Source organism: Arvicanthis niloticus, chromosome 5, assembly GCF_011762505.2.
Source record: "Arvicanthis niloticus isolate mArvNil1 chromosome 5, mArvNil1.pat.X, whole genome shotgun sequence".
NCBI lineage: Eukaryota > Metazoa > Chordata > Mammalia > Rodentia > Muridae > Arvicanthis > Arvicanthis niloticus.
The window spans coordinates 52355661-52370891 of NC_047662.1; the positions used below are offsets into that span (position 1 = coordinate 52355661).

Sequence of the window (15231 nt, forward strand, 5' to 3'; positions counted from 1 at the left end):
GTAACCACACCCCACATGGATGGCTCCACACTCATGAAATGTCTGGACAGCATGAATTGCATTCAGTCCGTTATTTAAAAAAAAAAAAAAGACACAGAGTATCTGGGAGGAGATAGGGGGAGAAGTGGGGGGTGTGTGATTAAAATACACTGCATGTATGTTTTAAGTTCTCAAAGAATCAATAAAACTATTATATTTTTTAAAATCCTTCTCCTAGGCCAAGGCCAAAGCACATGCCTTTCCTAGTCCTGTACCTTTGCAGGGATGGCTTTGTTCACTCATTCTAGATATCCAGCAAGATAACTTCAGGTCGCTGTTCTACATCACAAAGTAAGCATCCCGAAAGGCTCTGGGACCTGTCTGTCTTCTCAACATTAGCCTTCACTTGCCTTTCCCTACTTCAGTATTCCCTCTCTGATCCTTCCTCTCCACTGCCACAAGAGTCGTCTTTCTAAATGCACATCTGTACCTATCTGTACCCTGTACTGTCGCAACCCCTCTGTAAGGCAGCAGGCTCAAGACCTAGGCTTATTCCCATTTATTTAGTCTAGTGAACTTCACTTCCCTTGTCTTCGTTTCTTTGTCTATGGCTGTTAACATTCTGTCTAAATTCCACCCCCACGATTAGTGGCGACAGCCAGGTATGCTCTTCCCCACAGTTACCTGGCAACAGCCAGGTAGGCCTGGCTCACTATAAAGGGGACTGCTTGCTTCCTCCTCTCTCTCTTGCACTCTTGCTCTCTCTTGCTCTCTTGTTCCTCTCTTGCACTCTTGGGCTCTTTCTTTCCACCCCCCCCCCCCCGCCCCCAACTCCACGTGCTCATGGCGGGCCTCTACTCTACTCTCTCCCTCTCTCTGCCTCTACTACCCTCTTAACTCCCTTCCTCATGCCCTGAATAAACTCTATTCTATACTATACCATCGTGTGGCTGGTTCCTCAGGAGGAAGGGATGCCTCGGCATGGGCCCGCTGAGACATCCCCTTCCCCCGTACCTCACCACACACTTTTTAGAAACACATCAATGGCTATTACAGAATACTCTGACTAAAGCAAAGTAAAGGAGAAAAGGTACTTTTCAGCTCACAGTTCAAGTACATCATGGCAGTTCAAGTACAGTCAAGGAAGCAGGAGCTTGAGGCAGCTAGTCACATTGCATCTGTACTTGGGAAACAGAGGACAATTCAAGCTGATCTTTGGTTTATTTTCTCCTTTTTAAACACAGCTCAGAAATGGTTCCACCCACAGTGGGCGGGTCTCTAAGATAATCAATCCCCTACAGGCGCGTCCAGAAACCATTCTCCCAGGTGAGTCTACATTCTCTCAGGTTGGTGTCAATAAAAATTATATCTCTTCCAGGGCGATTCTTCAAACAGACCAAACTATTTGGGTTATGTTAATTTCTCAAATCTCAGGGTCTCTCCATATGAATTTCTTTGCTCAGAATTGTTCCTTGGCTTCTTCCAGTTCTCTCTCCACTGTTACCCTGGAAGAATCTGTCTCCATTTAAATACCCAGTTCAATCTTCTTGTGAGCCTTTCTTGTCTATCCTTCCTTTGACAACATTTCAGCCTTTGGTGGGCCACTGCTGTCTAGACTCACTGCTGGAAATCTGGAGGCTGTCAGATTAATTTAAAAAAAGCTATACCCTGAAGAAACTAATAGTCCAGCAAAAGAAGGCCTCACTGCGAATGGGGTCCATTATAGCATCTTTACGTGGTGATTTCTCACCGTACTCAGATCTATCAGCGAGCTGTTGAGTTCTTTGTGTATAAATATCAAGGTCTCTTCTCTGTTGTTATTGTTGCTTATCTGTTTCATAAATTTTTATTGTTTATATTCATTATGAATGGAACTACATCACTGTACTGGCTGGTTTTGTGTGTCAACTTGACACAAGGTGGAGTTAACACAGAGAAAGAAGCCTCCCTTGAGGAAATGCCTCCATGAAAACTAGCTGTAAGGCATTTTCTCAATTAGTGATCAGGGGTGGGCAGGACCATTGTGGGTGGTGCCATTCCTGGGCTGGTAGTCCTGGGTTCTATAAAAAAGCAAGCTGAGCAAGCCAGGGAAGTAAGCCAGTAGGTAACATTCCTCCATGGCCTCTGCATCAACTCTCCTGCTTCCTGACCTGCTTGAGATCCAGTCCTGACTTCCTTTGGTGATGAACAGCAATGTGGAAATGTAAGCTGAATAAACCCTTTCCTCCTCAACTTGCTTCTTGGTTATGATGTTTGTTCAGGAATAGAAACCCTAACTTAGACAGTCACACATGGAGATTTTCATCCAAATATATTTTGTTAGTTGGGCTTATTCCCCTTCCCCCACAACCCCTCCCTTCTTTTGTTCCATTTTGCCTAGACATGTGATTTCATGTATCTATACAAAAATCTCTGAATGATTATCTCTAGTTCCATCGATATTCTGCAAACAACATAATTTCATTTCTCTTTGTGGCTGAAAAAAACCCATTGTGCATATACACCACATCTTTATTATCTACTTCCCTCCTGTAAGACTGCTAGGTTGGTTCCATAAGTTAGCTATTGTGGATTGTCCTTCAGTAAACATTGATATGGAATTGTCTCTGTGATATGTTGGTCTGAAGTCCTTTGGGTAAACAAAGGAAGGAGTGGTATAGCTGGTTCATATGGATATCTGATTTTAGCTTTTGGGAATCCTCCATACTGACGTCCATAGTGCCTATAGTAGTTTATATCCCCCTAGCATCATCTATGACTTCTCTTATGTCCGCATCCTGGCCAACATTTGGCCTTATTTTCTTAATGTCTGCTGTTTATATTTCTCTGGTTGCTAGTGGAGTTGACTGTATTTTCGTGTGTGTATTGGCTATTTCTGATTCATCATTTGAGAACCCTCTATTTCATTAGCCCATATATTGATTGAGTTTGGTTTATTGTTGCTTAGTTTTCTGAGTCCTTTGTATACTCAAGGTGTTAATCACCTCTCAGTAGAAAAGATTTCCTCCCATTCTGTGGGCTGCATCTTTACTTGGCTTTCTTCACTATGCAGAGGGTTTTTGATTTCATGAGTTTCCTTCGTCAATTATACAGTTCTACTCAGAAAGTCCTATCTTTAACTTGTCTGTAAAAGTGTTTCCCTGATTCTTTCCTCTGACAGCTTCAGAGTTTAAGGTCTTTATAGTTTGAAATTTCAGAATTATTCTCTTTTTCAGGGTTGCTTTGATTATCCATGGTATTTTGTGCTTATATATAAATTGTAAGGTATTTTTTCTATTCCTCTGAAGAATAGCATGGGAAATTTCATAGGGTTTTGTATAGATTGCTTCGGGGAGTAAAGCCATTTTTACGATATCACTTCTTCCAGTCGACGAACTTAGATCTTCCAATCTTCTAGTGCTTTCTTCACTTACTTTCTTTAGCATTTTGAAAAATTTGAAGTAAAGGTCCTTCATTTCTTGACTAAGAATATCCCAAGATTTTGTTTCTTTGTATGATGTGTGTAGAGATTATGTCTGGTTCTACCTCACAGTCCCATGTTCCCAGAAATAAGACAGACTCAAATACCTAGGCCGTATAGCTAAGCTTTATCTTGGCTGGTTACTTGTGCTCAGGTACCATGAGTCCATCTCTTCACACCTTCCTGGCAATCTCCCACCTGGCTCTATCCCAGAATTCTTTTGGCCTCCTAGATATCCCACCTTCTATTTCCTGAAGCCTAAGCTATAGGCCATCAGATTTATTATTGACAGGTGCCACATCCATACAGATGTAAGATATTCTCTCTACAGATATGTTGTCAATTATAAATGGGATTGTTTCATGTTTTCTTTCACAGCATGCTTGCTATTTGTGTAGAGGAAGGTTGTGACATCAGTGTTGATTGTCAGTCTGGCAGGGTCTGGAATCACCTAGGAGACAAGCCTCCAGGCACACCTGAGAGGGATAATTTGGATGGGCTTAGCTTCCATACATACCTGTGAGAGATTTTCTCAATTGGGATAATTGAGGTGGGATGCCCTACTCACAAAGTCTGAGTCACTGCTGCAGTGCCTAGGCTGGGCCCTGGAGTGCATAAAGAGACAAGGAAAAGAGGAATTGTTTACATGTGTGCACATGTACATTTATACCTCTCTCTCTCTCTCTCTCTCTCTCTCTCTCTCTCTCTCTGTGTGTGTGTGTGTGTGTGTGTGTGTGTGTGTGTGTTTATCTGGTTTAGGTACCAGGGTAAAACTAGTTTCAAAAAGAATTTGGTAGATTTTTTTTTCCTTTTCTGTTTTTATGAAACAATTTGAGAAGCTCTTATTACCGTTTGAAAGACCTCATAGCATTTAATATTGAATCCAACTGGAGCTGGCCTTTTTAAATTAGAAGATTTTTTTAAAGTTTAATGCTTCAATTTTATTGATTTTTATCACTTTGTCTAAACCTTTAAATCTCATTTTGGCTTAATTTTGATAGGTCATATGCATCTAAAATTCATCAATTTCCTTCCGATTTTCTCTTTTAGTGGACTATAAGTGTGTAAGTTATGTCCTGATGGTTTTCTGACATTCATTGGTCTCTGTTGTGCTCTCTCTCTTTTCATCTCTAATTGTATTGGTGTAAGTCTTCTTTCTTTTGCTGAGTTTGGCTAAGGTGTATTTATCTTCTTTGTCCTTTCAAAGACCCAACTCTTGGCTTCATTGATTCTTTATTTTTTCCTATTTTAATTTTATTAATTTTGCTCTGACTTTTTAATGTAAGCACGTATAGCTACAAAATTCACTAGAGCTTATTGGTTTGTGTTTAAGTATTTATTTGACCCTAAGACTTTTTTTTTTTCATTTCTTACCTTCATTGATGATGACACATTTATCAGTAGTGCCACTTAATAACCATGAGCGAGTTTATGTCCTGTCTGTTTAACAACCGTGAGCGAGTGGACCTCCTGTCACTTCTCTTGCTGCTGGTTTCTAACTTTGTTCCATTGTGGTTGGATAGAATATAAGGAGTTATTTCAGTTTTCTTCTATTTGTTGAGACGTGTATTTTAACATATAACCTACCTTTGAGAAAGCTCCATGGGCTACAGAGAAAATTGCATATTACTCAGCATTTGAGCTGAAAGCTCTGTGGATGTTAAGTCCATGTTTCCTATGAAACCATTTAACTTAGATATAGATATTATAAAATATTATTGCCTTTCAAAAAAGAAACGTGGTATTGAAATCACTTACTGTAGGTGTTCGCTAACGCCAGTGCCGCCTCTCGCTTGCCGAGCTCCAGCTGAAGGAGAATGGGGGGGGGGGGGGGTGAGTAAGGAGGTGCCATGGCTCGTACAAAGGAGACTGCCCGCAAATCCACTGGTGGTAAAGCACCCAGGAAACAACTGGCTACAAAAGCCGCTCGCAAGAGTGCGCCCTCTACTGGAGTGGTGAAGAAACCTCATCGTTACAGGCCTGGTACTGTGGCACTCCGTGAAATCAGGCGCTATCCGAAGTCCACTGAACTTCTTATTCGCAAGCTCCCCTTTCAGCGTCTGGTGCGAGAAATTGCTCAGGACTTCAAAACAGATCCGCGCTTCCAGAGTGCAGCTATTGGTGCTTTGCAGGAGGCAAGTGAGGCCTATCTGGTTGGTCTTTTTGAAGATACCAACCTGTGTGCTATCCATGCCAAACGTGTAACAATTATGCCAAAAGATATCCAGCTAGCTCGCCACATATGCGGAGAGCGTGCTTAAGAGTCCACTATGAGGGGAAACATTTCATTCTCAAAAAAAATTTTTTTTTCCTCTTCTTCCTGTTATCAGTAGTTCTGCTATTTTTATGTTAGATATTTTTTCCATGGGGTCAAAGGTACCTAAGTATATGATTGTGAGTGGAAACATAGGGGACAGAATCAGGCATTGGCAGTTTCTCCACGTTTATTTGTGTGTGAATTTTTAATATAAATGCAAGATGTAAAGCATTAATGCAAGCAAAATGTTTCAGTGAACACATTTCAACAGTTCAACTTTATAACAATTATAAATAAACCTGTTAAAATTTTCTAGACAATGCCAGCATTTGGATTTTTAAAAAATAAGTAAATTTCTTATTGACGGCAACTAAATGGTGTTTGTAGCATTTTTATCATACAGTAGATTCCATCCATCACTATACTTTTCTAACTGAGTTGTCCTACATGCAAGTACATGTTTTTAATGTTGTCTGTCTTCTGTGCTGTTCCTGTAAGTTTGCTATTAAAATACATTAAACGATAAAAAAAAAAAAAGAAATCACTTACTGTATAAATTGTTAATGCCATCTTGACGGATCATTCCCTTAACTGGTATAAAGTATTTTTCTTTATTATGTGCTATCAGAACATAGTCCATGAATGAGGCTGTGTGAGCAGATTTCTGCGAGCTTGTGAGAACACTAAGTAAACAAGAAGAGTCTTGTGACCCCTGTTCCTCTATAACATAGACTCGTTTCTGGAATGTGCTTCCCTGCTCCTCCCAAGTGTACTGAATAAGAGTGGGTTTTGCTGCAGATCACCCATTATAATTCAGAAAGATGTTTCCTTGCGACTGCATGCAGCTTAAACTCACGTGAGCTTGCCATGGTGGCAATACAGCTTGAACTCAGGTGAACTTTGCTCATGGGACTTTCAGAACCCCCAGAACCCTGCATAAAGATGGTCACTGCATGCGAGTTTAGTCTGCCTCAGTTTTAGGCTCCACTCTCCCAGATTCACACCACCAAATAGTAACAAGAGGTGCCCAAACAGGGACTTGAAGTTGACTAGAAGATAACCAAGTGGGGACCCTCTGAGAAGGAGGCGAGTGAGCATGATGACTGGAGAAAGATTTGCCTGTGTCCAGCTTGAGAATTGACTCTTAAAGAAAGGAGGAGCTCAAGTCTCAAAATGACAGCACTAGATTGCTCGCAAGTTGTTTGTGATGATAAACTCTGGTTTCCAGAAGAAGGAACTTTAGATAAAGAAGTATGGGATAAAATCTGAAAGAATATTTAAAAGGCATATAAAAAGGGGAGAGAAATCCCTGCTCTATTTTAGGTCTCTTGGAAATACTTACGAAAGATAAAGAGATTTCCCCAGTGCAGGCATAAGGATTTAAGAGGGCCTATGAAAATGCTGTTTCTAGTTAAATAAAAAGTATACAAGGTTCCTTTGAGCCTTACATTGATCTCATGGGGCAGACACAAAGATGCTATTGAAAAACAAGTACAAGGAGAACAAATCTAAGAATTATTGTTAAAAACAATTAGATTTTGATAATGCCAAAGGAGATAATGCCAAGTATTAATCAAGACTCAGAGAGAGAGAGAGAGAGAGAGAGAGAGAGAGAGAGAGAGAGAGAAAAAATGTTATAGACTTTCTAAGGTTATGTATAGGGCTGGAGACATGGCTCAGAGGTTAAGAGCACTGACTGCTCTTCCGGAAGTCATGAGTTCAAAAACCAGCAACCACATGGTGGCTCACAACCATCTGTAGTGAGATCTGATGACCTCTTACGGGTGTCTGAAGACAGCTACAGTGTAGTTACATAGAATAAATAAATAAAAACTTAAAAAAAATAAAGTTATGTATAAATGTAGGGACTTACAAACATAGAACAAAATTAGCCTGTGCTGTTTAAAGACAGATGTCAGCAAAGTGTTTCAATTTTGGCCAATCTGGCCATGTTAAAAAAACATACTGCTGGACACATCTTGGCAAGGCAAGCAAAATGAACTCCACAGGCAGCTCGTCTTTCTTGGTTGCCAAGACAGGAACCTGCAGGGTTTGGGTGAATATTTAACTGACTGCTGTTTATGTATATTCAGAAAGCAGACAATTCTTTGGGTAGAGTAAGAATTAGAGTCTTCCGGCCATAATGGGCAGCTTTGTGAACCCCAGTTTGCACTCCTTACTCAAAATGGATACAATTAAGGAAGACTGAGGCTTAACTGACTTCAGATATAAACTAGTACACAAAGGATAGAGACTCACTGAGAATGGAAAGCGACCTTACTCAGAGAAGAGGAATGCTGCAGACAGGTCATGAATGTAGAAAGGGTATCATGGAAATAAACATTTAGAGTAAAACCCATGAGGATGGAGTCTAGTAAACATAAACTTGGAATGGGTGGGATATGAGCAGCTTCAAGACAAATAAAGGAGAGAAGTGAAAGAAAGAGAAAGGAAAAGAAGGCGTACTGTGCTCCTGCAACTGAATTTCCATGCCTTAAAAATAAAAGGTAAATAAAAAATTATTAAAATCCTATTAAAACATGTCAGTGATACTGAATTGCTGGCACCTTTGTCTCTAGATAATACAGAGAAAAACCTGCCTAGGAGGAAAACCAAGACCAGCTATGACTTTTGCTGATAAATAGCTGCTCCAAAGGTCGGTGCAGCGAGTTGTCTGTTGCTAAGACTATAGGAGATTAAACAAGAAATGTAAATTGTCCTTACAACAAGTGAATGCACAGAATTAGAGGGTTTCCATCCCTAAAACAGTAACTTTTGTGCCAGCTTCAGATTGTAACCAGGCTATTCTTTCATTAGTAGCTGTTACTCAAGGAAGAACTGCATCTATTTGAATCCAGGCTAAAAGGTATTTGTATATTGTGTGGATCCTTTACTGCCTTTAACCTTACTTCTTTCCCACAGTACATTGTCTTCTTCAAGTATAGTACAAGAGGGCAAACCTTCAGAATGACCTATTTACACGGTAACAGCATAGGATCCCAAGTGTTTGCTCTTCTTGCTCAATTAGTGAATCAGGAGAGGACCTGATTCAACAGTTAGTATGGGTTTGATCTCTGCTGTATTAGTTTTCCCTTAACTACTAATTATTTTCTAAGAGCATTGCAGAATCCTATGGATTTTCAAGTTTCATTTGCAGGTTACCATGGAAGGATAGAAAATCATTGCCCAGCTGGAAAACTATAGGATTTTCTCACATGAACTCAATTTATGACCACAAAAATTTCAACCACCTCTCATTCAACAGGCAGATATTTACTTTATTAATGGCTCATCTAATGGTAGAGGGAGGGATTCATGATCCAGATAGTTATTAATCTATTCTTTTTCTTCAGTCCAACTAATAGAAGTGGCCACTTTGGTTCATTTATTACAGTTAGTTCATAAGCCTTATATATTGTTTCAGATCCTGCTTATGTTGTGGGCAGAAGGAAATAAGCAAACTGCTATAGTCACGTAGCTAGAGCTAACCCTGGAGCTGTGGATAGCACTCACTTCACTTCAGTGTGCTCTTGCAGGAACCTTTGCAGTTATGGGAGTACTGCTTCCATAAAAACTAACAATGGACCAGGCAAGAGTTAAGTTTTTTTTTATTTCTTTTAAGAATATATATATATATATATATATATATATATATATATATACACACACACACACACACACACACACACACACACACACACACACTGTAGCTGACTTCATGTCTTCAGACACACCAGAAGAGAGCATCAGATCCCATTACAGATGGTTGTGAGCCACCATGTGGTTGCTGAGAATTGAACTCAGGACTTCCAGAAGAGCAGCTCTTAGCTTTTGAGCCATCTCTCCAGCTGTGTGATTTTTTTTTAATTCTGTAAAGAATGGAATATTAATCATATTATAAGTATTCTTTATAATTCTCAAAGTCAAGGCATAGTCAAAAGAGCACATAGAACATTAAAACAAGTATTTAAAAAATTTAAATGGGGAATACCAAGGGATAGTCTTGCATTTTCCATATTTACTCTTAATTTTTAGAATTTGCCTCAAGGTGATTTATCTTCAAGAGCTCAAGAACATTTCTCCACAAAACTTTCTGTACTGCCTTTAGATAGGCCTGTATGGTTTAAGCCATTTGTATCTTGGAAGCTCTGCCGATTGAGGGGAATTGAGAAAAATATGTATCAATCATTACAGAGAGATCTACTAAGGCATTATGGAGTCCTCTATAAATGCTATGGTTCTGGGCCATTAAGGACAACAGCAGAAGGCAAGGAAACAGTGGAAGTCACCAGAAAGATAGAAAATCTCCAGCTGAAAGGAAAAAGAAGATAGCTGTATCATCAGAAGTCAAGTCTGTCCACCAGGGACAGACTGTGCACCAAGGGAGAAGATGGTCTACAAAACACACAAAGCCCTATGTCATCTGAAAATCTTTTTTTGTTTATGCTTTGACCTGTGCATCCATGGCATCTCTGAACATGTCTGCCCATCTTTTATCGTTACTAATAACTCTGTTGGAACTGTAATAGACTCATTCATCCATCTGAAGAAAGAACTGTGTTTAATTTTTCCTTGGGGTTTAAATCACTTTCTGTTAACATAGGACATCTAACATTTGTATTCCTATTAGGCAAGTATGTTTTACCAGACACCAAGGCTACTCATCACATGGGTCTCCTTCAAGCTGTTCTCTGGACTCTTATGGTCAATATAATCCTGTTTGCATTACTGTTTCTTATATCCCTGTTCTTTGGTCCAGATGCCAAAATGCAAAAGGAAAAATCATTCAACATGGTGATCACTCGGTCCTCATGAAAGATTATTCCTCAAATAACAGTGAAAAACTGATCCTTAGATAATAGTCAATGGTGTAGTTATAATAAATTGGTTCTATGGCATGTTTATAATTACACTATTTTTCCACTTTTAACCCACAGGGTTAATAGTTTGGCATAATGGAGGCCTAGGATTTGGTTTAATAAGCTGGTATCTGAACAATGACACATTTGGAAATTTCTGAGAGCATTATTCTATACAGACATGGTCTGGCCATTTTACACATATCCATCCCAGTAATTATACATTTTACTTTAACAATGTCTTTCATATTACCCCTTGTGTAAAGTTACCCAATGATTTTACTATAGGTAACCATAACACATTGATCTTACTTTGCTTTTTAAAAATTTATTTATTTATTTATTTATTTATTTATTTATTTATTTATTTCCTGTTCCTTTTACATCCTGTTCACTGCCCCCCTCTCCATCAACCCCTCCCACAATCATTACCCCTATTTCCCTTCTCCTCTGATCAGATGGGGGTCCCCCTGGGTATCTCCCCACCCTGGTATACCAAGTCCCTGTGGGGTTAGGTACATCCTCTCCCACTGAGGCCAGACAAGGCAGCCCAGCTAGAAGGACACATCCCACATGTAGGCAACAACTTTTGGGGTAGCACCCCCCTCCAGTTGTTTGGGATTCACATGACGACCAAGCTGCACATCTGTTATATGTGTGTGGGGAGTCCTAGGTCCAGCCACATATGTTCTGTTGGTGGTGGTTCAGTCTCTGAGGGCCCCAAGGGTCCAGGTTAGTTGACTCTGTTGGTTTCCTGTGGAGTTCCTATTCCCTTAGGGGCCACAGTCTTTCCTCCCATCTTCCATAAAAGTCCCCAAGCTCCATCCACTGTTTGGCTTTGGGTGTCTGCATCTGTCTGAGTCAGTTACTGGGTGGAGCCTCTCAGAGAACAATCATGCTAGACTCCTGTCTACAAGCATAACTGAGTATTATTAACAGTGTCAGGGATTGGTGCTTGTCCATGGCCCTAAAGTTGGGCTGGTTATTGGTTGGCAATTCCCTCCATCTCTGCTCCATCTCCCATCCCTGCATTTCTGGTAGTTTGGGTTGAAAGTTTTGTGGGTGGGTTGGTGTCCCTATCACTCCATTGGGGTTCCTATCTGGCTACAGGAAGTGGCTTCTTCAGGTTCCATATCCAGAATACTGTGAATCACAGCTAAGGACACCCCATTGATTCTTGGGCGCCTCCCTTATCCTAGGTCCCGGTCTCATCCAGGAAATGATCCTCACCTTCTCATCCCTGTCACTTGCAGATTTCCATTCATTCGCATAGCCATCTGGCCATGCCCCCTGTCCCTCCCCACACCTGATCCTGAAGCCTTACTTTTCCTTCCCATCCCTTCTCCCTTCCAGATCCCTCCTTCGATTTGCCTCTTATGACTATTCCCCCTTCTAAGTGAAGCATCCTCACTTGTGCCTTCCTTCTGGTTTAGCTTCTTTGAGTTTGTGGCGTGTAGCATGGTACCTGTATTTTATGGCTAATATCTACTTATGACATACTGTGCATGTCCTTTTGGGACTGGGCTACCTCATTCAGGATATTCTCAACATCTATCCATTTGCCTGCAAAATTCATAATATCTTTGTTTTTAATAGCTGAATAGTATTCCATTGTGTAGATGTACTATATTTTCTTTATTCGTTCTTCAGTTGAGGAGAAATCTAGGTTGTTTCCAGTTTCAGGCAATAAATTTATGAATAAAGCTGCTATGAAAATAGTTGAGCAAGTATCTTTGTGGAATGGTATATCTTTTGATCTTTTGAGTATATGCCCAGGACTGGTATACCTGAGACTTGAGATAGAACTATTCCCAATATTCTGAGAACATGCCAAATGGGTTTCCAAAGTGGTTGTACAAGTTTGCACTCCCACCAGCAATGGAGGAGTGTTCCCCTTGCTTCACATCCTTGCCAGCACGTGCTATCTCTTGAGTTTTTGATCTTAGCCATTCTGGTGGGTGTAAGATGGAACCTCAGAGTTGTTTTGATTTGTGTTTCCCTGATGCCTAAGGACTTTGAACATTTTTTAAAGCACTTCTTGGTCATTCAAGATTCCTCTGTTAAGAATTCTTTGTTTAGCTCTGTACCTCATTTTTAAGTGGGCGATTTGGTTTGTTGGTGTCTAACTTCTTGAGTTCTTTATAAACTCTGGATATTAGCCTTCTGTCAGATGAACCCTGTTCCTTTCCCACTCTGGAGGCTGCTGTTTTGTCCTATTGGCAGTGTCCTTTGCCTTACAGAAATCTTGTAGTTTCATGAGGCCCAATTAACAGCTGTTGCTCTTAGAGCCTGAGCCATTTGTGTTCTGTTCAGGAAATTGTCTCCTGTACCAATGTGTTCAAGGCTATTTGCCACTTTCTCTTCTATGAGATTTGATATAACTAGTTTTATGTTGAGGTCTTTGATCCACTTGGATTTGAGTTTTGTGCAGGCTGATAAATATGGATCTATTTGCATTCTTCTACATGTAGACATCCAGTTAGACCAGTTCACCATTTGTTGAAGATGCTTTCTTTTTCCATTGTATGTTTTTGGCTTCTTTATAAAAAATCAAGTGTCCATGGGTGTGTGGGTTTATTTCTGAATCTTTGATTTGATTCCATTGATCAACATGTCTGTCTCTGTACCAATACAGTTTTTTATCACTATGTCTCTGTAGTACAGCTTGAGGTCAGGGATAGTGATTCCTCCTGTGTATTGGCATATTTTCCCTGCAAGTTGGGAGGAGCTAAAGTGGGAGGAATAAGGAGAGGAAGAGGAGGAGTAAGAAGAGGAAGAGGAGAGGAAGAGGAGAAGGGAGAGTAGGAGCTAGGGCACAGATGTAGAGCCATGGATGGCCATGCATGTATCGAGAGCAGTCCTGGGTAACAACTTATATCTAGGCTAGTTAATTGGTTAACATTTCTAACTGTGTGGTCATCTTGTTATTTGAGCATCACCAAATATATAAAGCATTTGGATAATCTTTAAACATTAGAGTCTCATTTCTACTGGGTACCACGTGGGTGGTGGGATGGTCTGGGCTAAGCCCAGCCTTGTGGAGACAGCATGGGAGATTGACAGAGCCATCTCCCACGCTGGCATCTCATGGGTGGCAGGGCCAGTGTCTCTGGCCACCTGAGCCATCCGTTTGAGCCAGCGGCCTGAGCTGAGCAGCAGCTAAGAATACGCTGTCGCCACTCATGGACACAGGCCTTGTCTAGTCGGGAAGATGGCAGATGATTAAGAACAAGCCAGATTGGGTGCGGCTGTTTTAAAATATTACATTAACACTCCTGAAATTCTTTTATTGTTCAGGATTGTTTTGACTACCCTGGGTTTTTAATTTTTCCATACATAGTTGAGAATTGCTCTTCAAGGTCTATAAAAAGTTGTGTTGGAATTTTGATGGGGATTGCATCGAATCTGTAGGTTTATTTTGATAAGATGGCTATTTTCACTATGTTAATCCTACTTATCCATGAACATGGGACACCTTTTCATCTTCAGACATCTACTTCAATTTCTTTCTTCAGTGACTTGAATTTCTTGTCATACAGATCTTTTACTTGCTTGGTTATAGTTATACCAAGGTATTTGATATTATTCATGTCTATTGTAAAGGGTGTTATTTCTTTAACTTCTTTCTTGGCCCATTTATCATTTGTATAAAGGAAGGGTACTACTTTCTCTGAGTTCATTTTGTATCCAGCCACTTTGCTGAAGGTGTTCATCAATTGTAGGAGTTCTCTGGTAGAATTTTTGGGGTTTATGTATATCATATCATTTGCAAATAGCAATACTTTGACTTCTTGATTTCCAATTTGTATCCCCTTGATCTCCTTTAGTTGTCTTATTGCTCTGGCTAGAACTTGAAGCACTATATTGAATAGACAGGGAGAGAATAGGCAGCCTTGTCTTATCCCTGATTTTAGTGGAATTGCTTTAAGTTTCTCTCCGTTTAGCTTGATGTTGGCTTGCTGTATATTGCTTTGGTTATGTTTAGGAATGTGCGTTGTATCCCTGATCTCTCTAATATTATCAAAATTAAGGCTGAAATCAGTTTGAAACAACAAAAAAATATATAAAGAATCAATAAAACCAAGAGCTGGTTCTTTGAGAAAGTCAGCAACATAGACAAACCCTTATCCAAATTAACCAAAAGACAGAGACAGTATCCAAATAAACAAAATCAGAAATGAAAGGGGAGACATAACAACAGACACCGAGAAAAGTCAAAGAATCATTGGGTCTTACTTGAAAATCCTGTACTCCACAAAATTGGAAAAATCTTAACAAAATGGACAATTTTCTAGACAGATACCACTTACTGAGGTTCAATCAAGATTAGGTAAACTATGTAAAAACAGCCTATAACCCCTAAAGAAATAGAAGCAGTCATTAAACGTCTCCCAACAACAACAACAACAAAAGCCAGGGCCAGATGGTTTTAATGCAGAATTCTACCATACTTTAAAAGAAGAGTTAATACTAATATCCCTCAAACTAATCCACAAAACAGAAACAGAACGAACATGGCCAAAGTCCTTCTATGAAGTCTCAGTCACACTGATGCCTAAACTACGCAAAGACTCAACAAAGAAAGAGAACTTCAGCTTCAGACTGATTTCTCTTACAAACACAAGACCAAAATACCCAATAAAATACCCGCAAACCAAATCCAAGAACACATAAAA

At 40.0% G+C, this 15231-nt stretch overlaps 1 protein-coding gene across 1 annotated transcript; it reads left to right on the top strand.

Annotated features, from left to right (window-relative positions):
- The first annotated feature begins 5274 nt into the window (after positions 1 to 5274).
- LOC117709564 (histone H3.3A-like) lies at positions 5275 to 6158 on the top strand. Its single transcript, XM_034504004.2, has one exon. It carries the CDS (start codon positions 5290 to 5292, stop codon positions 5698 to 5700), a length of 411 nt encoding a protein of 136 aa, XP_034359895.1. The 5' UTR covers positions 5275 to 5289; the 3' UTR covers positions 5701 to 6158.
- Positions 6159 to 15231: the final 9073 nt, after the last annotated feature.

Coding starts and splice junctions, on each gene's coding strand:
- LOC117709564 (XM_034504004.2), top strand. CDS start 5,290: ATGGCTCGTACAAAGGAGACTGCCCGCAAATCCACTGGTGGTAAAGCA.